This window comes from Corythoichthys intestinalis, chromosome 10 (assembly GCF_030265065.1).
Source record: "Corythoichthys intestinalis isolate RoL2023-P3 chromosome 10, ASM3026506v1, whole genome shotgun sequence".
Classification (NCBI taxonomy): Eukaryota; Metazoa; Chordata; class Actinopteri; order Syngnathiformes; family Syngnathidae; genus Corythoichthys; species Corythoichthys intestinalis.
Genome location: NC_080404.1, coordinates 44,646,010 through 44,670,570, shown reverse-complemented (window position 1 = coordinate 44,670,570; position 24,561 = coordinate 44,646,010). Strand labels below are relative to the sequence as shown.

At 38.4% G+C, this 24,561-nt stretch overlaps 2 protein-coding genes across 10 annotated transcripts in view; one reads left to right on the top strand and one right to left on the bottom strand.

Annotated features, from left to right (window-relative positions):
- The window catches only part of xpo1b (exportin 1 (CRM1 homolog, yeast) b), a 35,019-nt gene extending 33,142 nt beyond the window's left edge, over positions 1-1,877 (top strand). For 2 of the 4 annotated variants that reach the window (XM_057848476.1, XM_057848477.1), the window contains exons 24-25: positions 467-563; positions 623-1,874. In XM_057848476.1, the coding sequence (XP_057704459.1) occupies positions 467-563; positions 623-769 (244 nt within the window). In that variant the 3' untranslated portion in view covers positions 770-1,874. Of the gene's footprint in view, positions 1-466; positions 564-622 lie in introns of all 4 variants that reach the window. The other 2 variants (XM_057848475.1, XM_057848474.1) reach the window with 2 other exon arrangements.
- Positions 1,878-8,413: 6,536 nt separating this feature from the next.
- The window catches only part of sanbr (SANT and BTB domain regulator of CSR), a 38,137-nt gene continuing 21,989 nt past the window's right edge, over positions 8,414-24,561 (bottom strand). For 2 of the 6 annotated variants that reach the window (XM_057848921.1, XM_057848919.1), the window contains exons 13-21: positions 24,030-24,120; positions 23,923-23,955; positions 22,213-22,312; positions 16,482-16,570; positions 11,946-11,974; positions 11,784-11,857; positions 11,609-11,697; positions 11,449-11,531; positions 8,414-8,944 (exon numbers count right to left, since the gene is read on the bottom strand). In XM_057848921.1, coding sequence (XP_057704904.1) covers positions 8,899-8,944; positions 11,449-11,531; positions 11,609-11,697; positions 11,784-11,857; positions 11,946-11,974; positions 16,482-16,570; positions 22,213-22,312; positions 23,923-23,955; positions 24,030-24,120 — 634 coding nt within the window. In that variant the 3' untranslated portion in view covers positions 8,414-8,898. The remainder of the gene's footprint in view (positions 8,945-11,448; positions 11,532-11,608; positions 11,698-11,783; positions 11,858-11,945; positions 11,975-16,481; positions 16,571-22,212; positions 22,313-23,922; positions 23,956-24,029; positions 24,121-24,561) is intronic. The other 4 variants (XM_057848920.1, XM_057848918.1, XM_057848923.1 and 1 more) reach the window with 4 other exon arrangements.

The following is a 24,561-nucleotide window of genomic DNA, read 5'->3' as shown; positions in this document are numbered from 1 at the left end:
AAAAATAATAATTCCACCTTGCCCACTCACTTCACTCCCCTTGTTTCCATTTGACTGGAAATGGCATCCAAAAGCAGCACATCGTGGCATTTTACTTCGCGAGTTTAGGCAGCAATAAGCAATTGTTGAACACGCTACACATTTGGAAAGATGCCATTGACGTCATCACTGCGAGCCCGCAAACCATGGTGTCAGCTAACGGTCAAAATATGTACTATAAATATTGCCATTGATTTAACATTTTATGTGTTTCGAACAACATATTTTAGTACAAGAGAACAATTGTGGTTTATTAGAGCCTACATGTATTTAAGTTAGAGGATCACTTTAAAAGAAAATACCCAATTTCTGTAATATGAGTGGTAAATAACTGAAATCAGTGATTGACCAGCTACCAAAATAATTGTTTTTAAGCGGGTTTAATTGGCTTCTGGAATCCTAACATCACCTTTGTGTTGTGTTGTAGTGCTCAGGTGAAGGTGTTTGTAACTGGACTGTTCAGCCTCAACCAGGACATTCCCGCCTTCAAGGAGCACCTTAGGGACTTCCTCGTGCAGATTAAGGTAAAGAAATGGCGCGCCCGTTTAGCCGAAAGTGGTCCGCATGACTTGCCAATTTACAGGAATTCGCCGGCGAGGACACGACGGACCTATTCCTGGAGGAGAGGGAAGCGTCGCTTCGTCAGGCTCAGGAGGAAAAACACAAAATCCAAATGTCGGTTCCGGGCATCCTCAATCCGCACGAGATCCCCGAAGAGATGTGCGACTGAGCCCCGTCGGCCGGCACGCCTCCGTCGAACTGTCTGACTAACTCGACTAACCACAGCAAAGACAACAAAAGCAGAGAGCGGCGCGACAACGGGGGACCACCCCAATCCCCCGGAGCGGAGGCCGCTCATGCGAAACGACGCCAACAATGTGTAAATGGACTGTGGCCCTTTTTACATAACCCACGTTTTGTATGAAGACTTTTCCTCTAAATCTCTTTCCACAACTTGCGTTTTATCAGTCAGGCTCGTTGCCGAACTGCATGATCAAGTCTTGTTTTTGTCGTCACCACCACTTCCCTCGCTTCCTCCCCGTATATTTGTTGATATATAAATATATATGTGATATATATATATATATTTATATATAAGAGAGGTTTTTGATCCGCATCGCAGTTTGTAGATTAAGAAGGTCTTTTCGAGGCACATACGCCGTTTGACGGGAGAATGAACGGAGCGGCTAATGAATGAAGGCTTAAAAGACGGCAGCGGGAGTTGCGCCGCATCTGACGGCAAAGTGGATTGAACATTTTTTCTAAGGAACGTGTGCATATCATCCCAATTGTATAGCATCTTTAATACCATGGGAACATTTTGTTTTTTTCCTCTTATTCTATTGTTTCTTCGGCGTGTGGTTGTGTGCGCGCGCGTATGATTGGGTACTGTCGCGTAGTCGACATCGGGCTTTTGTTTTCCTCTAAGAGGATTGTTGCTCATTTGTGAACCTTCATGAATGGGATGTTTTAGAGAAGTGGCACAGGTATTTATGGGTTCTCGGTTGACTGCTTTCAACACGTTCAATTCCGCTCACTTAGATTGTTTACTCGGCAGTAGTGAGTCAAGACACTACCCGTAGAGCAAAATGACAAATAATTCGGGTTTACATTTAATTTTGTATTTTTGCATTTTTCATTCATGTGTTCTGAGTTCTGGCCAAACAAACAATTAGGCTAAAGAATGTAAATTCTTCATAAGTACCCAGTCTCTAATGGCAAATATCCCTTCTCGAGGTGTTACATTTGTTGTGAATTTTTTGAACTGATTAAAAAGTTTAGAGTTTTACAAGCCTCTTTGCGTTTTTTGTCCCTCAACGTGTCAAATCAACGGGAACGGAGGGGTTGAATCTAGGGCTGTCACAAACGACTAATTTCCTCCCGATTAGTCAGCCGACTATTTTTACGACTAGTCGACTAATCTTTTTTTTTTTTGTACTAATTTAATGATGAAATTTTTGTTGAAGCTTATTAATTCACAAAAAACATTTTGGAATACCTAAATTCTTTATTAACGAATAAATAACAATAATAAATCACAAACGAGGTCAAATGCTGCTGGCATTAACTAGTACAAAAAAAGTAAACGGAAACACTTTGACTTCACCTTTTTAACAGGAGTCAAAACAATTCTTTTTTTTGTGGTATGTCATTGTATAAATTGTTCTAAATTTTAAAATCAATTGCAATGTCCTGAACAATCATTTTCAGAATACTTTGATTTCAGATGCTCTTTCTGGTGTGCATTCCGCATTTTTTAGGGAGGGGGAAAACTGTTCCTTTTGCTTTTTTTTTAACCTGAAAATACATAAAGCAGAGAGCACACGGAAATATTACAATTATTTTGAATGAAAGGCACACATAGTCGTAGTAACAAAAATTATAGCATTCATTTTATAGTATACTACTATATGTACAGTGGCCTCCATAATTATTGGCAGCCCTGAAAAAGATGTGTTTTTTAGCATCTAATAATTTTTTTAAAATTCAAATAAAATGGGACCTTAATGGAAAAAAAAGAGAAAAATCCAACCTTCAATACAAGTGCATTTATTGAGTGGGGGGAAAAAAACCACATAAAGAAAAAAATATTTGACATCAAATAATGTGTGTCACAATTATTAGCACCCCTGGTGTTAATACTTTGTACAACCCGCTTTTGCCAACAAAACAAGGTCTGGGGACTGAGATGGCCATGGGAGGAGCTTGATTTTGTGTCTGGTGAACCATTTCTGTGTAGATTTGGCCATATGTTTAGGGTCACTGTCTTGCTGAAAGACCCAGTGACGACCCATCTTCAGCTTTTGGGCAGAGGGCAACAGATTTTGATTTAAAATGTCCTGGTATTTCAAAGCATTCATGATGCCATGCACCCTAACAAGGTTCCCAGGACCTTTGGAAGCGAAACAGCCCCACAGCATCACTGACCCACCCCCATACTTCACAGTGGGTATGAGGTGCTTTTCAGCATGCGCATCTTTCGTGGCACGCCAGACCCACTTAGAGTGTTTGTTGCCAAAAAGCTCAATCTTGGCCTCTTCTGACCAAAGCACACGGTCCCAGTTGAAGCCTGGGACCGTGTGTATTTTTTGTGAGACCAAGATTAATTCATTTTCAATCTGTAATTAACTCGATTAAAAATTGTAATCGTTTCACAGCCCTAAATATAGTATAATATAATATAAATAATATAATATAATAACACTATTAATTAAATAGATAATAACCAAATAACCCTCTCTGGGTTCTTCACAGAAAAAGCCAGGAAATAAATAACACAAGTAATAAAAAATTTTTAAAATGGAAAAATTGTTTAGGGGGTCGGACCAAATGTGGAGGCGGGCCCGCAGGCTGTAGTTTGGGGACCCCTGGCCTACACTAACTATGAATATGTTGGTGCTATCGTTAGCTAGTTGTATTATTGAATTAAGAACATTTCTGACGAACAAGTTTATTTAAGATTAAATATACCAACTTTTGCTTAAAATAAGTCTCTTAAGCTTATTTTCAGCTAGCTATTTTTCTTATTCCAAGAAATCTGAATAAAATTTACTTGAAGCATTTCCCTTATTTCTAGTAGATTTACACTGAAAACAAGGGGGGGGGGCTCAAGTCATCAGCCAATCAAACGTGTGTTCGAGGAAAAAAATGGAATGGCACATTCAGCAAGTGAAATGTAACTAAGTCGAAAATAATAACCACTTAATAATGGTAGGGTCAATTCTATCGTTACAACATATGGGAAGACAATCTAAATGACCTATACTAGCATAACTGAACACATTATCTAATGCAAATAAGTTTGCTTAAAAGTTGGTAGGGACAATTTGAGCCTCCTGAAAAGTTGGTAGTGTTTTGTCCCTACCGTCCCTATGGAAACCCTTGCCCGGACTACTTTTGAGACACAATGCGCTGACGTCACGTGGGTAGATGAAGAAGGGAGAGGCGGCGAATATATTTGATTTCAACCACGCAGAGGTAACGGCGAAGAGAAAGGCACTGGATTCAATATTAGGTGAAATGTCTTGTTTTCTCATGTATTTTTATAATTGCTCTGTACTAGGGCTGCAGCTATCGAATATTTGAGTAATCGAGTAATCGACTGAAAATTCTATCGATTAATCGAGTAATCGGATAAAACATTTTTTTTAGGTATTGAGCAATTATAAAATATAAGAAAAAAGACATTTAATCCAATATTGAACCATTTTCAGTAAATCAATGTCTTAATTTTCGATGTACATTGTTGAAAACAGCTAACAATTGCATCTCAGATGTGACTAGAAAAAAAATTCACTGCTTTCACTCAAAAAACTTCAAGATCTTATAAAAAAACAAAACATATTTCTTCCCTAAAAATGTAATTACGCTTGATCATCACTTGAAAGCTAGGTGTTTTTCCCATGTGTTTCAATTTACAGTAATTTCCATTTGTGTCAAGCTATTTTTAAGTTCTAGTTAAGTTTTTAGTTAGTCTAAACTGTAAGCACTGATAGGATTTTGAGTTTTTGCAGTGCTCAAAATAAAATGTATGATACCAGCTGTATTGGAGCACATTAGGGACCAGTGCTACTTAGTGTCTTATTCAGCAATGACTACTGAGCTAAAACTGACAGTTAGCTAGGGTGACCATATTTTGATTTCCAAAAAAGAGGACACTTTGCCCGGCCTCGAGATACTTGAATTTTACTTGAAGTTCACTCAAAGATGCCTATATCACTTTAATATATTTAAAGTGTGCCTCCTCCGTCTGGACAGAAAAATTCAGTTTTATTTAAAAAAAAAAAAAAGCCATATAGTTATAGTATATTTTTTTACTCAACAGGCTTTATTTTTACTAAAAAAAAATAATCAAACAAACAAAAACAAAAAAAAACACACAAAAAAAAAAAATTAAATAATGACCACAAAAAAAAAAAAAAAATGCAGACCCGTGGAAATATAGTACAGTCAATACAGACACACAGTAGGCTTGTGCCACATAAACATTTTTATAAATTATTATCACGACAATTGTCGTTGAGAAATTGTTATTCCCACTCAATTTTTATTCTCATTCAATGTTCTAGATTACACGCAAACAATAACTAAAATAAACTGACAAATTATTCAACCGGCATGTTTCCAAACGCAGCAGTTCGAAACTACATTTCGCATAATGCCTAGTGCGGCTTAGTTAGCTTACTGATAGCTACCTTATTAGCGAGTACCGGGAGACGAGGCAAAATCAAACTTTGCTATATAAGTTTACAATCATCTGTAGCACAACGATGCGACACCAAACGGGATTTTACAGATCACGCCAGTACAAAACTCCAACAGAAGTCAACAGTTGCCATTATATACGTATTTATCGTAAAAAACTTAACAACTGTGCAGGCGCTCCCACTTAGAATATAATACTAACATTCAACCAAATACACGAACGCAGAACAATTAATACAAGACTAATACATTCATTCATTCAACATACCATGTACAGTATATACTACTATTGTATAATATATAACAGAAGACACATGAGCGACACTAACAGAAGATAAACTTACAGAAAGGTGCACGGAGCATTATAAACGTCTCTTAAAAGTACACCTTATTGTAGTCTGACTGCCTGTTCTCTTGCCAAACCGTCAACCCAGTAGATGGCGGTAATGCCCCATAATACAAGGGGTAAACTGTACTCCTTCTCCCGCCCCTACTAGTAGGAGCCACGACAACGCAGGCAAGCATTGCCCCCCAGCGGCCGGAGGGATTCTCTTCAAATTGGTCCCGTGAAAAATCATAAAAAACGGACATTTTCATGAATTAATATAACCCGGCCGGATGACGAGGACACGACGTGAAAGGTGGACATGTCCGGGCAAAAGAGGACGTTTGGTCACCCTACAGTTAGCTTTATTATATTTTAATTTTACACCCTCATCACTCTACAGCGCTGTTTTTACAGATTAAATAAAGCCTGTATGTAATATGTGTTAGCCACGCATCGACAGTGGTCATAATCAATAGAAACCTAGCCCTTCGAAGGGTTAATCGTTACGTGAGCGAGTGACAGTAACGTTATATTTATTAGCGATAAGAAGTGCTTAAAGATGGTGGCTGTTTACTATCACGTCCCAGACGCGGCCGAGTCTGTCATTTCGCATCTAGTCCTAAATGCATGCGATATCTATGAGACACATCGGACACTACCTGCTACCACACTAGCATCATGGGGGCGTAGTTTTTAGCAACGTCGGCGTAGTTTGTAGCGGCTGTCGGCGGCGGTAAGTGTTTTTTTAAATTTTTTTTTATTGCTTCTTCCTCTACGCACGTGATGTCAGCGCGTTGTCCCGCATTAAAAGTAGTCCGGGCAAAACGTGATCTTTAGAGCTGGCAAAATTAAACGATTCCTCGAGGTGAATAAAATTACTCGGATCAGTTTTTAACCCTTGAGAGTCGAAGGACGCGCCGGCGCGTCCTCAGCGCACGTCGTCTTTGAAGCGCCCTCACGTTTAAATTACGTCACCCACATGCCGTTGGTTGGTCTCGTTTTAAAGTGCGGAAGTTGCGGTTTACTCTCGTTATTATTTGAAGTCAATCGACCAACTAAAACGTGAGATATTGTCATTTAAGTTTTATAGTTTTATTGTCCTCTCAAAAAAACATTCAAACGCTGCATGGATCATTTGTTTATGTCTATATTTCCATCATTTCTTGTCCTTTTTCAAAACGGAAGCTCCATGAAAAAAACACAAATCAAACGAACCCTTTCGAAGTCACAGTGGAAGCACAAAATGCGATTTCTTTTAATAAATATAACTGCCGTGCGAAGTTCCACCGAACGAGAGGGAGGAGTGTTCTGAAGCAGCGAGGTGGCGAGCGACGGCCGTTTGGATCGAGCAGCGACTTTGTGTGACTTTGAGAATGAACGGAAAACTTAATTTAGCGCAAGCAATTGTGCTTTTTGATCAACTTGAGGAAGAGGATGGTCCAAATTCGTCATCATCGTCTTCTTCGGAAGAGTCCTCGAGTGAAGATAGTGACGGATTTGAACACGTGGGTGACGCCATCGACGAGCAGAGGTAAGCCAACTCACTTTTTTTTTTTTTTTTTTATGCTGAAAAGGTTTCTTTTGAAAGTTTCTTTTGATATTGCAAGACAAAGTTAATTTTGATGCAATGTAAGTGTGTGTTTGTGTATATAATGATAAAATGTGCATATCAGATCAAAGTCGTACGTGCACTGTGTGTATCCCAGGCAGGAATTTATAATTTGTGTTCTTCTTTCCATATGAAGATTAGGGATGTAGCACATATTCAGCTATGATATTCTTTCTATTGTCATACATATAGATTTCCATTATTATTTATTGCTGTATATATTTTTATTTTATACTTTATTATTTTCATAAATACTGACTTTTTTCATGTACATTTATAGGGACTAAGAAAGTAAAGTGAAATGAAAATGGAAGGGTGGAAAGAGGACCGACACCCCATGGAAGTGTGGACTGTGTGATGTAGCCCTGTGTCTAATTCCAGGACGAAACTGCTTTTCGGAGTGGCATGCCTGAAAAAAATTTAATTTGTTTATTGTAAATATTTTTGAAAATACTTTTTTTCCCAATGTTATATATATATATTTTTTCCCACAATCAGTCTTCTCAATTTGTGCATATAAATGTGTGTTCAAGAAGCTTGATTGTGTGTACATAGTTTTCATCAGGTGATGGGCCGCAATACCTAAACTCATAAAGAGATGGCCTCTAAACACTTTTTGTGTTAGATGGTATATATTTTTTCACTGTTCTTCACTGTTTGGTCTGCTGTATATAACCTGTTTTGACTAGAGCATGTATAAAGGCAAAAAACAACTATGGCTATACCTGTTGTTAATGTTGAATTGTCAAATATAAGACTATTTATTCTAAAATTTTTTGGTTGAATGTTCATCCTAACATGTTGAATAAATATTACAAAGTTTCAAAACGGTTCGTTACGCATGTTTGGTTGTCAATTGGACATCAATATTAAAAATTTTGACAAAACGATTTTGGAATTTTTTGTCTTTTTGGGCCCAAAATGATGATTTATAATTGGTCAGTGAAGGAAACAACAGTCTGGACATGAAGTTCTAGGTGTCACAAAAAAAGGGACCAAACCAGGCCATCGTAAACAATTCTTTCTTTGAAATATAAAGGCAACTTCAAAGGCATGCAAAATCAGACAAAATAGGCCCAGACCTTAAAGGGTTAAACTCGAGTTGCTCGAGTATTCGTTTCAGCTCTACTCTGTACCTTTAAAAAAAAAAAAAAGAAGTTTATTCCGATTACTCGATGGAATTTTCCGTACAATCCGTACAATAAAATATTCGACGGCTGCAGCCCTAGTTGAATGTTAAAATAAATAAAAAGACAAATCTATTAAGTGGTGTTCTGTTGCTATTTTTATTTCTCTTAAAAGCAGTAAAGAATAGTGGACATGCCAAGTTAGGTGATGAGATTGTTGATGGGAGGTCACATCAATTCAGATTCTTGTTTCATGTTCTTTAGAAGACAGAAATGGAGCTACTATAATACTCCCATGTTGTCCTTTTGCAAGCCCCTCCTTGTTTGCGGTCCAAAAATAAATCCTCCAAGAAACACTTGAGATGTGCGAGCAAGTCAAGAGTGGCGCTTCCTACGTGCTCCTTGTTTTTCAAGGACTGAGTGCAGCTGCACAAACAAACTGTGGCGCGTGTTGATCCCTTCATGGTCACCTGAGTTTAGCAGAAGAGACGGCTCGATGGCGTTTGACGGCCCTCTCGGTGTGAAAAGCGGGTGCGTAGGGGGGAGGGGGGGTCGATGAATGGCCGCATAGCAAGCAGACATGTCAACCATCACTTCTCGGTGTTTGTCCGGATTTGAGCGTAGCGTAATTTTGGTCTAGAAGGGGACACAGACATACAGTTTTCAGTCATTTTTGTCAACTTGATAAAGGAGCTGAATCACAAGTTTTATGTTTAAGTAATAATATTTTTTTCCCAAATCATTTTTTAAATATTTTTTGTATTTTATATATTCAAATATTTTTTTTTTCTTATAAAAATAGATGCTTTCCTCAAAAATTTTATATCACAGAAAATGTTTTGGGATTATGGAACTTGAAATTCATTTCATGCATGAAATTCAATTTTTTAAATGTGTATTTTGCGGGAAAGGAAAATAAAAAAAAAATTTTTTTTAAAAACTAAAATGAATAAAATCAAATTAGTTCTAATAAGACAGGTTGATTTAAATTGTTTATAGTATCAAAATGAATGCCCTATAAAAATTTAACAAGGAAACAAAGTGATACTTTTTAGTAATTTGAATCAATCATCATATTTAAATACTATGAATAGCGTACCGCACGAATGCTATTTTTAGACCGTAACGTCGCCATTGTAACCCGGAAGTGGGTCAACATAGACACGCCCTCGCATTCAAGTCATGTTATTACTGCTTGTTTTCTGCCAGTAATCTTTCAAAAAAGAACATGCCGAGTGAACCCTGCTGCTATGGAACTTGCAGAAACGACTGTAGACAATACGACAAACAGTGGGGCAAATAAGTATTTAGTCAATCACCAATTGTGCAAGTTCTCCTACTTGAGAAGATTAGAGAGGCCTGTAATTGTCAACATGGGTAAACCTCAACCATGAGAGACAGAATGTGGAAAAAAAAAACAGAAAATCACATTGTTTGATTTTTAAAGAATTTATTTCCAATTTAGAGTGGAAAATAAGTATTTGGTCACCTACAAACAAGCAAGATTTCTGGCTGTCAAAGAGTTCTAACTTCTTGTACGAGGTCTAACGAGGTCACTCATATTAATGGCACCTGTTTTAACTCATTATTGGTTTAAAAGACCCCTGTCCAAAACCTCAGTCAGTCACACTTCAAACTCCACTATGGGCAAGACCAAAGAGCTGTCAAAGGACACCAGAGACAAAATTGTACACCTGCACCAGGCTGGGAAGACTGAATCTGCAATAGGTAAAACACTTGGTGTAAAGAAATCAACTGTGGGAGCAATTATTAGAAAATGGAAGACATACAAAACCACTGATAATCTTCACCGATCTGGGGCTCCATGCAAGATCTCATCCCCTGGCATCAAAATGATAACAAGAACGGTGAGCAAAAATCCCAGAACCACACGGGGGGACCTAGTGAATGACCTACAGAGAGCTGGGACCACAGTAACAAAGGCTACTATCAGTAACACAATGCGCCGCCAGGTACTCAAATCCTGCACTGCCAGACATGTCCCTCTGCTGAAGAAATTACAAGTCCAGGCCCGTCTAGAGAGCATTTGGCTGATCCAGAAGAGGACTGGGAGAATGTATAATGGTCAGATGAAACCAAAATAGAACTTTTTGGTAGAAACACAAGTTCTCGTGTTTGGAGGAGAAAGAATACTGAATTGCATCCGAAGAACACCATACCCACTGTGAAGCATGGGGGTGGAAACCTCATGATTTGGGGCTGTTTTTCTGCAAAGGGACCAGGACGACTGATCTGTGTAAAGGAAAGAATGAATGGGGCCGTGTATAGAGAGATTTTGAGTAAAAATCTCCTTCCATCAGCATGGGCATTGAAGATGATACGTGGCTGGGTCTTTCAGCATGACAATGATCCCAAACACACAGCCAGGGCAACAAAGGAGTGGCTTCGTAAGAAGCATTTCAAGGTCCTGGAGTGGCCTAGCCAGTCTCCAGATTTTAATCCCATAGAAAATCTGTGGAGGGAGTTGAAAGTCCGTGTTGCCCTACGATAGCCCCAAAACATCACTGCTCTAGAGGAGATTTGCATGGAGGAATGGGCTAAAATACCAGCAACAGTGTGTGAAAAGCTTGTGAAGGGTTACAGAAAATGTTTGGCCTCTGTTATTGCCATCAAAGGGTACATAAAAAAGTATTGAGATGAACTTTTGGTATTGACCAAATACTTATTTTTCACCATGATTTGCAAATAAATTCTTTAAAAATCAAACAATTTGATTTTCACTTTTTTTTTTCCACATTGTCTCTCATGGTTGAGGTTTACCCATGTTGAGAACTACAGGACTCTAATATTTTCAAGTGGGAGAACTTGCACACTTAGTGGTTGACTAAATACTTATTTGCCCCACTGTATGACAGAAAAACGTGTGCCGACAGCTGGGATGCCTGTATGTGAGCCCGTGGGCTAAGCTACTATCTGAGCATATATCTCGTAGGTTAATTTTATTGCTGACACTGCGTTTCGGCGTCATCAACATTTTTGCCCCCCCCCGCCACAAAAGTGACATATCGGTCGACCTCTTCTCTTTTAATCCTTATCCAAATGAGTTTGTCACGAGCAGACATCCAATTTATCGGAACGGGGAGAGTTGGCAGTCAATGTTTTTTCGCCAAGCTCATCACCTGGGTGTCTTGTCAAAGGCGTGTCTGCTTTGGGTGGCGCTCTTGAAATGTGCCTCCAGCCTGGAGTAAATTCCCCCTGCCGGCTGTAGCATAGACATACAAAACACTATAAATCCAACTCCTCCGTAGTCTGCACTGCGACACAATGTTAAACAAGCACCTCCTTAGTGTCCTTGAATCTGTTTTGCTCGTGGTCTCCAAAGCGCATCTTGGTGAGGTAGTCGGTGATCTCGGCCATGCGACGCTGGTCTGTTAGGAGACAAACGGAATGTTGTCATGCTATTAGGGCGTGTGACTGCAATAGATACTTAATTACCTCCTAAAAGTGTGCTTACCCTCCTCTCTCTGAGCATCTTGGTTGTACCGCATGGAACGGGAATTGTCCCACTTACTTTTCTGGATGCTCACTCTGCAGTTGCAAGTAAAGAACCGCTCCATTATTGAACAGAAGTATCGTAGAGTTAAAGTAAGATACTGTTTTTCACTTGAAAACTCACGTGAAAGGAGTGTTGTCTCTGCTTTGAGACTAGAAAGAAATCACAAGTTTGAAATGTCGATTAATGTTAACAGTAAATAATACTAGTAAGTAAGGCTGCAACGACTAATTGATTAAATTAATTAACAGCGATTAATAAGATAGTTGCCAACTTATTTGATAATTGATTTTTGCTGCCGCTTGGGTCTTTGTTGTGTGTAATGTGAGGCTGTGCCCGCACGCCAGTGGTTAGCACAAGAGAGAGAGTTCACTGCTGCACTCGGGTTGGGTTGCTGAATAAATACAGTAATGATACGTGACAAGAGTAGTGCTGCAACGATTAATTGGTTAGAAAGAGATTCTAATTCAATTTTGCTGCTTCGAGTTTTCGTTTAATTAAAATGGCGTTGTAATTAGAGATGTCCCGATCGATCGGGTCCGATCACGTCATTTTCAAAGTATCGGAATCGACAAAAAAATATCGGACATGCCTTTTTTTAATATATATATATTTTTTAATTAAATCGTTTTCTAATTGTATTTACCGTTACAGACATAATGTGTTACACTCTTCCAGAGTCTTTAGTTTAAACCTAAGGTAGGGTTATCAAATTTATCGCGTTAACAGCGAGAATTAATATTTTTTACATTTATCACGTTACAATATTTAACGCAATTAACGCATGTGCTGCACGACCCACTCACGCATTGTCGCATTCAATCTATAATGACGCCGTTTTACCCATACAGTATATAGAGCTAAAAGGCAGCGTAAATTGAGTAGAGTGAATTTAGGCAGCCTTTGGAACCCATTTTTAAATGGCTAAAGCCTTACAATCCCTCTCCCAACGATTAGAATAATCGTGGGAAGCACTGTGGGGAAGAAAGGTAGTAGTTGATCTTTTTCTTAACATCCTATTTTATTTCCCAACGCAGAGAAGATATCTCAATTGGTACCACGAGGCACAGTCATGGTTGCACTTCCCATCATGCATTTGGGCAGAAGTTAAATGGCTACAGTATCATTTACTGAAAGCTCAACAAATACACTAGATGGCAATATTTAGTCACAATATACAAGGTCACATTAATCCTTTAAGAATTACAAGTCTTTCTATCCGTGGATCCCTCTCACAGAAATAATGTTAATAATGTAAATGCCATCTTGAGGATTTATTGTCATAATAAACAAATACAGTACTTATGTACTGTATGTTGAATGTATATATTTGTCCGAGTTTTATTCATTTTTTTCTTAATGCATTGCCAAAATGTCTATGATCGGGAAAAATTATCGGGAATGAACTGAATTGAATCGGGAACAACAAAAGCAATCGGATTGGGAAATATTGCGATCGGCAGATACTCAAACTAAAACGATCGGGATCGGATCGGGAGCAAAAAAACATGATCGGAACAACCCTAGTTGTAATGGTTTGTTTTGAAAGTGTTTGCATTTAGTTTTATTGATTTGGGTGTATATACTGCTCTCTAGTGGCAACAGTAAGTATGAAATATCTCATTTTACATGGCTGAATCCAGCTGCTCCCTGTTAAAACCAACATAAGTTTTAGTTGCGCTAATATGCTTTTTTATAGTAATTTAGTTAAAGGTATATTTAGCCGTTGTTTGTGAAAATATGTGTTTGAACCATTTGTTAAGAGCATTGTAATAAAAAAAAAAAAGTTAGCATTTTATAGCATTTAAGTTAGCGGACTTTTGCTATGTAAGTTAGCCAATTGTTCAGTTGTTGTACTTAGATCCTCATTTATTTATTCTTTAATACCCATTGAGGCTAAGCTCAGGTATTTAAATATTATGTTTAGGGCTGTCAAACAATTAAATTTTCTAATCGAGTTAATTACAGCTTAAAAACTAATTAATCGTAATTAATCGCTATTCAAACCATCTATAAAATATGCCATATTTTTGTGTATATTATTGTTGGAATGGAAAGATAAGACACAAGATGGATGTTTACATTCAACATACAGTACATAAGTACTGTATTTGTTTATTATAACAATAAATCACCAACAACATCAACAACAACAATCAACAGCATCAACATTATTAACATTCTGTTAAAGCGATCCATGGATAGAAAGACTTGCAGTTCTTAAAAGATAAACAGTTAGTACAGGTAATAGAAATGTTATTTTAAAACCCCTCTTAATGTTTTCGTTTTGATAAAATTTGTAAAATTTTCAATCAAAAAATAAACTGGTAGCCCGCCATTGTTGATGTCAACAATTACACAATGCTCATGGGAGCTGAAGCCCATAAAATCAGTCGCACCCAAGCGCCAGCAGAGGGCGACAAAACTCCAAAAAACACAAGTAACAAGTGGACATTTGCACTGTGCTGTCATTTTAATGTTTGAGCGGGGCATGTGCATGTGCGTTAATTGCATCAAATATTTTAACGTGATTAATTTAAAAAATTAATTACCGCCCGTTAACGCAATAATTTTGACAGCTCTAATTATGTTCCTGATCCGATTACTCGATTATTCGGACTAACTAGTTCATCGATTAATCAACTACTAAGATAATTGCTAGCTGCAGCCCTAGTCGAGCGTTCATCTTTTGTGTTGTTAGATCGAGTGTACCTCTGTCAGAGATGAGTAAATGAAGCCAATTGTACTGTTTGTATTCTTTGTTGAATAGAAGTTACTACTTAGCACGGAGCGCTAAGCTAGTTAGCGATAATGCTAATCAGTGTCTTAAGTGTGTTTTGGAGAAGCATGTTGCTAATCAGTGTCTTTAAGGGAACTTCGGACCTAAGGACTTGTAGGCATTTAACCACAATAAAATAAATAAACAAATAAAAATAAACCACAATTGTTCTCTTTTACTAAAATTTGTTATTAGAAACACATAAAATATAGCCAATCATGTTTAGGCCATGTTTTATGCGTGCAATGCACACTTGCGGTGATGATGCAGTTGGCCTGGGGTGATGATGCGGTTGGCCTTGACTGGGAGAATAGCTGTGCTAGCTAGCAAGCGAAGCTAGTATGACGACTGACATGATTTTGTCACAACCTGCTGCTGGTCAGATGGTTTTGTTACAGAGCTGTGGAATGAGTTCCCAAGGTCGTACCTGCAGCCAATTCCCGCTCAACAGTCTTTAAACCGATCATAGGCGGCTTGCCGAGATATTGACTTGCTGCCATTTGACAGTTTGTGTTCTCGATCCCATCCCTGCTTGCCTTAATTTTTTACGTGGCGAGACGTCCAACACAAGCGCACATCAGTTTAAAGCGGTATTTACTATTGTATTTTTATTGAGACTTTTATTACCTTTTCATTGCCTCAAAATACATTTTGCATGTGTTTTCCCCTGATACTTTTTAGCATTGTGTTTTCTTGTGGTAGCTTTAAAGCAGATTGTTGATCTGTTGACCACATTAGTCATGTCGCGAATTTAAACCACCCTTAATTGATATTACTCCGTTTAAGTATTTCTTAACGCATCTTTAGTATGTTCTGTCTGTATGCATCTAAACAAAACAAGCTGAAAGCGCACGGTAGTACTTTGGGTGTCAAATTTGCCTCTTGTAGCACGTTTTGCCGGTGTAGCACATTTTGGCAGAACACCGGTTTTGTCCTACTCTCGTCTCATCCAGTCTTTCTTTTGCTGCTCATTTTGTGAAATACTAACAGTGCTGTCCTACTCATTAACGTTGAAATTGAAAGGGCTGAACAGATGACGTTTATGTCGCTAGTCATACTCTGGAAGCCCGGCAGCGTAGTCCAGTGATGTCACCGCCGTTAACGACGATGGCAACCTACTAGTTAAACTAATTTTACAAATTGTATCAAACGAAAACATTAAGAGGGGTTTGAATATGAAATTATTTTAACTCTTACTAACGTTTATCTTTTAAGAACTATTCTTTCAATCCGTGGTTCCCTTTAAGTGTGTTTTGGAGAAGCACATTAGCACTTATTAGTTAGTAAATTTTATAAAGAAACCACACATATAAACCTAAATTAGGGTCCTTTCAACACAAACTCCCATTCAAATTGTAAATTGTCATACAAGAGAGCGTGCTTTGAAATTGGACTCGCGTTTTATTTATGAACAACTGTTTGCTAAAGAAAACGGATTCAATAGTATTCCTCCTCCTTATTTGATTTTGTTGTCTAGTTTGTTTACAGAAAATAAGTGAGTCATTAAAACAATTTATATTAGCGCTTTGCCCACAAGAAAAAAAATGTCAATCAGCAGCACTTTTTTCAACTTAAAAAAAACTTTATTAAAAACTTAAAAAGTTGTGTGTACTTAAAACAGTACAGTTGTAGACTACAGTAAAGTCCAGAATAAGTAATAAAATCTTATTTTTGAAGAAAATGGTCATCCATTTTGTATTCATTGTTATTCACAGCATGCCTAAAAAAACGTATTATAATTAAAAAAGTGGCATTTATCAAATGAAACGATTAATCGTTTAATCGTCCGATTAATCAATTATAAAAAACAATCGTTAGTTGCAGCCCTACTAGTGAGTATTCAAGTCACATTCATATTTTGAATCGAAACTGGGACTTACTTTGTCTGTTTGTTTGACTTTTCGCTGGAGGTTTGGTGAGGACATTTGCTTTTTGAGAACTCTGTTGTTCTTCTTGGCCTTCTTTGCAGCTGCACACACAAACAAGAGGATGAGGACATACTAGGTAAATGACGCCATCTGCTGTTCAGAGAAAGAAACAGGAAGTGAATGGTCGAATTAAGGGTTACATGAAAATAACATAATAGAAGGCAATTTGGTATCTTTATATTCAGAGGACATGCTGCATTCATGAAAATGTGTAAATATGTGACGAGCATACAGTAGATGCACAGCCGCACTTGACTACTTTGCTCCATTGAATATGAAGTCAAATGATTAAAAACAAATTATCATGATGTTCTTTAAATAGAAATGAGCGAGATTTGGCTTGGTGCTACAAATAGCTTTTCTTATTTTGTTTGTACTTCATTTTTTGGTCACGTCATTTTTACAGTTCCATGCTGAAACTCTACAACTTTATTTGATCAAATTTAGGGTGACCAAACGTCCTCTTTTGCCCGGACAAGTCCTACTTTCACGTAGTGTCCTCGTGGTCCGGGCGGGTTTTATAAATTCATAAAAATGTCCGGTTTTTATGATTTTTCACGGGACCAATTTGAAGAGAATCCCTCCAACCGCTGGGTGGCAGCAGTTGGCATGGCTCCTACGAGAATGGAGGGAAGTAGTAGTTCTTCTTGTTTTTGTTGGCAGTTTACCCCTATCATGAGGCATTACCGCCATCTACTGGGTTGACGATTTGGCCACAATGCCTGAATTTGTTTTTTTTTTTAATGATAAATACGTATATAATGGCAACTGTTGACTTCTGTCGGAGCTTTGACTGTAAAATCCCGTTTGGTGTCGCATCGGCGCGCTGCCCATGATTGTAAACTTTTATAGCAAAGTTTGATTTTTGCCTCAGCTAGCTATCAGTAAGCTAAACCGCGCTAGGCATTATGGGAAACATAGTTTTGAACTGCTACGTTTGGAAACATGCTGATTGAATAGTTTGTCAGTTTATTTCGGTTTTTGTTTGTGTGCAATCTAGAACATTGAATGAGAACATCAATTGAATGGGAATAACAATTTGTCAACGACAATTGTCGTGATAGTAATTTATAAAAATGTTTAGTTGGCACATAGCCTACTGTGTGTATGTGTATTGACTGGACTACATTTCTATGGGTCTGCATTATATATATATATATTTTTTTAAAGGTATTATTTTGTTTGTTTTTTTCAAACTGCATTTTTCCATCCAGAGTGAGGGGGCACACTTTAAATACATTAAAGTTATATAGGCATCTTTGAGTGAACTTCGAGTAAAATTCAAGTATCTTGAAGCCGGGCTGAGGCTGGGCTGAGTGTCCTCTTTTTTAGAAATCAAAATATGGTCACCCTAATCAAACTGAACAGTTTTGTTGCTTTTGGAGAAGGGGTCATCAAGTGTCAAAAAACTGACATTGACACCAATGTGTACTTCACTGGAACAACTGGATCACAGATTCACAGAACAAAGAAACATCTTCTGCCTCTTTTTTTCTTTTTTTAAACAATGATGAGGGAGAGGTACAGCTCCATCATTAGACAGTCAGGTCAGCCTGCTCCAACAAAGTGTCGCCTACACCTCTTCTGCCTGTTACCATGGAAACATAGCAATAAAAATTGAGGTACGTCAAGCCTTAAAATATAATCTAAAACTTATCGAGATACTCCTAGATAGCACTGCACGGTAAGACGATGTATATAGCCAAAGCCATAAAAACTTTCGAGATATTACATTTGTATTAGTGTTGTTTGTGACAGACCTTTTAATTTTCGTCTTAGGTTTTTGGTCTAAGTCATATTTTAGCAGTGTTGTCACCAATTACGTGAAAAAGTAATTTAATTACTGATTACTGATTACGCCTCAAAAAAGTAATCTAGTTACTGATTACTTCATTATCAAAGTAACTAAGTTACTTTAAAAGTAATCTATCAGTTACTTTTTACCCGTTTTTCTCCCTTTGCCGCCTCAACATAAGAATGATAACAGAAAAATATCATCACATGTAATTGACTTTCCGATGATTGAATTTAAAGGGGAATATCAGAATTTTGCGCTAGTTTAGCCACTCCGGAGCCCTGAAACTAACAAATATCTGACAAACTGCTTGGAATTTGTTGAAATCAACTCCGCCGACCAATTACACCCCGCTAACTCTAAGATTAAGTCTAATGTCAAAACTTCTGAAATTCGGGTTATGGTTAACAGCATATCAGTGCCAATGTAAAACAATGCAAACTGACTGCACAAAATTGCAAAGGTCGTAGCGGGTACGGATGCGCGTGCACAACCCGGAAGTACTCCTCTCAACACACACGCGGTCAATTTGCCCACAAACCGTGGCAGCGACTAATCACGTTACACTCAATCGGACTTACAACACATCCCACAGATGCTAAACGAACACATCACCTCACGGCATAAATGTGCAACACGCATATGATGTAAACAAAGCTTGCCAACTTGTAGCGATGACTGTCCGTCGTTGCTACAGCAAAGCTACGAAACGGTTGCGCATGTAGGGGGTCCAACCTTTTGCTGATACCCTCCAGAATGAAGGAAAAATACTCACCTTCATTCATGGATATCCACAGATCAACATTCCCTCGCAACGTCTCAACACTCGGCTTGAATGTCCACCCGCTTGGCCAACGCCTTAAGTCCCACAACACGTGATGCGAGACCGAAACAGGAAATAGCTAAGAGGTTGTCATGGAAACACGTACCGGGAACCTTTTATTTTAGCATTTTCTATTCAAAATGCTCTTCCTACATGACTACAATATTCTTCATTCTACATACGTTATGAGGCAATGAAAAAATAGTAACGCAGAGACACTAAGGAAACTAACTTTAATCAGATTACTGGTGTAGAAAAATGAAGGCGTTAGATTAGTAAGTAATCATCGTTACTAACGCGTTACTGACAACACTGTATTTTAGTCATCTCAAAATGAGTTTGTCTTTGTCTAGTTTTTGTTGACATAAACTTAAGACTAATTTCGTCTAGATTTAGTTGATGTTTACTCAGAATGTTTTCATCTGTCTCGCAATCTCATGAGAACCTATCTTGCTCGAAACTCATTGAAGGGGGCGCCACTGAGCCATTTTGTTACGGTTTTTCGTAATGTCGCAATATTATCGAAATTTATCCAAAGCCGCATGTACGTGCAAAATGTGGTCAGTTTTCGTGCATGTTCAGGCCTCCAAATATAAACTGTACTATAAATTAATAAAAATTTCACATTCGATCCAAAATACCCGATTTCCTATTAGATTTGGAATATGGGTGCAAGAGACTTTTTGGAGCAGTTTTGCATAAGGTATTGACTCCCCAAATTTCATTGCTCTATGTTGAAAAAACTTACGGCCTTTTTTAAAACTCCTTTCTGTCACCACTAGTCTCAACAAGCACGGGAAGTTTGGCGCCGCTACGTTGTATATCTGTCGAGTTATGACTGTTCAAAATTTCTGGCGAGACAAAATGTGGACATTCATTTTCACTTTCCTGTTGGACCCTTCTGTTTCAACCAAACCTCAATATTTTTCATCAGGCACCTGAACACATGTCTTAAGGCTCCCCTGATTGAGGTTTGAGATCAATATTTTTTTTTCCGTTGGAGGAGGAGCCTGTCTTGTAAAAAAAAAAGTCATTTCCTGTTCCCACTAGGGGACGCTTGGCCTAATGGGTAATATTTCATTGCACTCGTGTAAAGGGTGGGATACCGCACATACATGCCAGATATGAAAAAGATTGAACGTTGTGTCAAGGAACTACAGTGGTACCTCTACATACGAATTTAATTCGTTCCAGGACCTTGTTTGTAAGTCGAAATGGTCGTATGTCGAGCAGGATTTTCCCATAGGAATACATTATAATTCCATTAATTTGTTCCAAAGCCTAAAAACATACACTAAATTCTTAATAAATACTGCTGGCACTGTTACAAATGGCAATTAAACATAGAAAAACAAATAAGTTATAAATAAATAAGTCAGAATAATATAATAAGAAGAATAATAATTAATAATTATTCCTGTAAATAATGTAACGAATTGGATTCTAATATGGCGGACACTTTTTACTGTCCCTGAACGCACCGCGAAGCTGACGTCACGGTGAGATAGGTCGGTGCGGTAGAGATAATACTTTCGTTTTCTTGAGAGCAGTCAACTGCTTAAGACAATGGGCGTTTTGTGTTGGATAAGTTCTTAAATAAATGATAAAAACGTGACGAAGCTGGCGATTTCCTTGGCAATGTTACCACAATAATAATTGTCACCTTAACTTATAAATAGTGGCGAACGGTGGTCGGAAGAGGACCATGGAGCTGTATTGTTGAGCCAGTTCAGGGACGCGCACACCAAGCTCATATTTTTCTATAACTTGCATCTTCATTTCAAAGGTAAGCATCACTTTTTTCCTTGTTTCTCCAACTGTATCAACTTTTTTTGAAAACTGTGTTGATTTCTCACACAAGAAAATCCACCGTGCGTTCGTTTGCAGTGCTGTCATGTCGTCGTATTTCGAGCAACTCGTCGGATGTAGAAACAAATGGCGGCTCAAATTTTACGTCGGATGTCGAAAAGATCGTGTGTCGAAGTGATCGTATGTAGAGGTACCACTGTATTAGTCATTTACTGAATTTATCATTTTGCCCCCCAAAAAATGGCCGACTTTGGCACCCCCCCAGGTCAGACCCATGAATGAAAACACACTATTTTAAAAACTTTAGATCTCATATGTCTCCTGAATAGTCTCACCAATTTTGAAGACGATCCAACTAACTCCCTTGGCGAAAAGATCTCAAATGTGCACCCTGTAAATTGATAAAAAATTCACATTTGATCCAAAATAACCGATTTCCTGTTGGGTTTGGAATTTGGGTGCCGATGCTTTTTTGGAGCAGTTTTGGACAAGGTATTGACTCCCCAAATTTCATCGCTCTACGCTGACAAACCCTAATGTTATAGGCCAATTTTAAAATTTCAAGGGGGCACCACTGAGCCATTTGTTAAATTTTTTTGCAACGTTGTAAATTTATCAAAATTTAAACTTTTCATTTGCCGAGAGAAAAAAAAAAAAAAATCCTCTATATTACAATAGGGCCTTCGCACGCTTAGTGCCCGGGCCCTAATAAAGGTTTCCAACTATTTTGAATGCAAATGGGGCGCCATCTGCTGGCCAAAATGCACATTGCAGGAACAGGTCTACTTATGAAAATAATGACAATACAAATCAGTGTTCTTTTCGTCAACGATGACGATAACGAAAATATTTCGTCATTGAACACCTTTTTCATGACAATGATGAGCTAAAAACGTGTTTTCGGAGACTAAAACATAACTACTAGCCTCATAACAGTTTTTATCTGACGAGACGAGAACGAGACAAAAATTCGCACTTGTTTCTGTTACATGTTCACAATGTGTGACATTTGATGTGTAGTTCGCCTGCATCGTAACAGTGTCTGGATTTGTCACTAATGTGAGTGGCTGCTAGTTTGTCGTGTATGCGTTTCTAGTTCTTATCGTGTTTTTCTCAATAGCTGTTTTAGGGTCCAACACGCCTATATAATAACAGGTGGGACTTTTGATTAATGACCATGTTGAACCCAGACTAAACAAGTTTAGAACTGCGGTGCGGATCTTCACACAAGGTTCTTCAGCGAGTAGCAACATCACCTTGCTTTTTGGACAACTCCTCTTCATCTCCCACCTCATCCTCGGTGACCTCAGACCCAGTGGTGTACTCGTCATCCTCTGACAGGAGAGACTGCTGCCTCTGGAAGGACAAGTTTGTCATGTCAAGGTTTTTTTCTTTATCATATTGGACTACAAAATAAGGATGATAGAACTCTTGACTGATTGTTCAACAGAAATGTATGACATAATGTAGAACTCTGCATATGTCCTGATTGTTCAACGAAAATGTATGACTTGATGTAGAACGTATGTCGAGCTATTAACACACATGTCAAAACATTTTAACAATTGTAAACATTGTTACCTCTGTGATTACAGGTCTATTTATGGTGATGAAAAGCGTTTTATATGGTTTTGGCGATATACCGTAATTTCCCGAATATAAGGCGAACCCGTGTATAATGCGCACCCCAAATTTACTTGTAAAATCTAGGGGAAATTATTGTACCCGTTTATAACGCGCACCCTAATTTTAGCACCAATAAATAGAAGAATACAAGAAAACAGCTCGTGTACAGATACGGAAATGTCATTTTGCTGACTGGTGAAACACAGCACAAGCATAGCATATTGGTAGTTCAAAACATTTCCATAAACTGACAATATTTACGGTAATAATATGATTTGTCAACTCCACCAACTTACCAGAATCTAGGAGAAAACAAAATAAATGTGACTTTTCTTTTAAAGGCTGCTGTATAACTTGCTCATTTAGCCATGATGAATAAATGTCTGAAATCCGTGAGCGCTCATCGCTGTCGACACGACAGTAACAATAGGAACTATTGTTATTTGGGTTTGAGTTTCCCGAGGGACAGATATAGTTGACGGACACAGGAAGTCTGTGCGCTTACGTTTGTTATGGTCCGAGTTGCGGAGCTGCAATAAACGTTGACTCAAATGAGTTCAAGAAACGAACTTATGCATTATGAAGAGTGAAAAAAGCTGAATTTAACACGGACGAAATCATTCGGCCGATTAGAGTGAAGTATTACCGACACAAAATGGTGACCTCACTTACCGTAATGGTCGGCAACGGGTCGCCGCATACGTTTCTTCAACACAACGTGGCCATGTCAATAAAAAAAAAAATCGGTTTATATATATATATATAGAAATATATATTCATTCATTTTCCATGCCGCTTTTCCTCACGAGGGTCGCGGAGGTGCTGGAGCCTATCCCAGCTAACTACGGGCAGTAGGCAGGGGACACCCTGAACTGTTTGCCAGCCAATCGCAGGGCACAAGGAGACATACAACCATTCACGCACAAACTCACACCTACGGACAATTTAGAGTGTTCAATCAGCCTACCATGCATGTTTTTGGGATGTGGGAGGAAACCGGAGTTCCCGGAGGAAACCCACGCAGGCACGGGGAGAACATGCAAACTCCACACAAGAAGGCCGATTGAACCCTTGATCTCAGAACTGTGAGGCAGACGTGCTAACCACTCAGCCACCGTGCCGCCTAGAAATATATATGTAATATATATATATTTCTGTCTCCATCCATGTACCCGTTTATAATGTGCACCATGATTTTACAAGTTGATTTGGGGGAAAAAAGTGCGCGTTATATTCGGAAAATTACGGTATATCGTACAGCACTAGATTACGTACAAGATGAATCTGCAGTTTAGGGAGTACCGGAATTTTTTCGGTCATATATAAGTAAGCAGTCCTACCAGTTGCAGACTCCAGTTTTTTAAAAGAGAAAACTGGTTAAAAGAGAAAGAACCAGTCAGAAAAATAGGAAAAGAGAAATATAAAAGAGAAAGTGAGAAGGACTTACAGTGCTTAATTCTCCTCTTTGGTTTCTGAGGAGTGCTGGCTCCAAGAGGATTTCACAGTCCTTCTCCATGTTGGTTGGGCACTCTTCACTTCTAACACACAGAGCATGATTAAAAATATCATAAATACCAGTGATCCCCAATCACTGGGACGTGGCGTATTTGCTACCGGGCCACAGAGAAATAATAATAAATTTGTTAACGACCACAATCTGGGCTGTGCCTCTTGACACAGCAACATGCCTTTCTACTCTATTGACTAATCCGACTCGAGATTTGTTTACATCGCCCTCTAGTGGTTGGCCGCCATTACTGGGGTGTTTGACACATAGAGCAGCCCAGTGTCAGTCAATGTAAACAGTAACATTAGCTGCTGTTGGATGTGTGCTGCGGGCAACGATGTCTTTGGATAGCTTTTTTACGGGGAAAAGGCCACCTGTTGAGCCAGAAGAGGACCCTACAACCAAGTCCATTCTGTATAATATGTGGCTAAAAGCAAGCAAATGAGAAAACAATAGTCAATGCACTGATAGC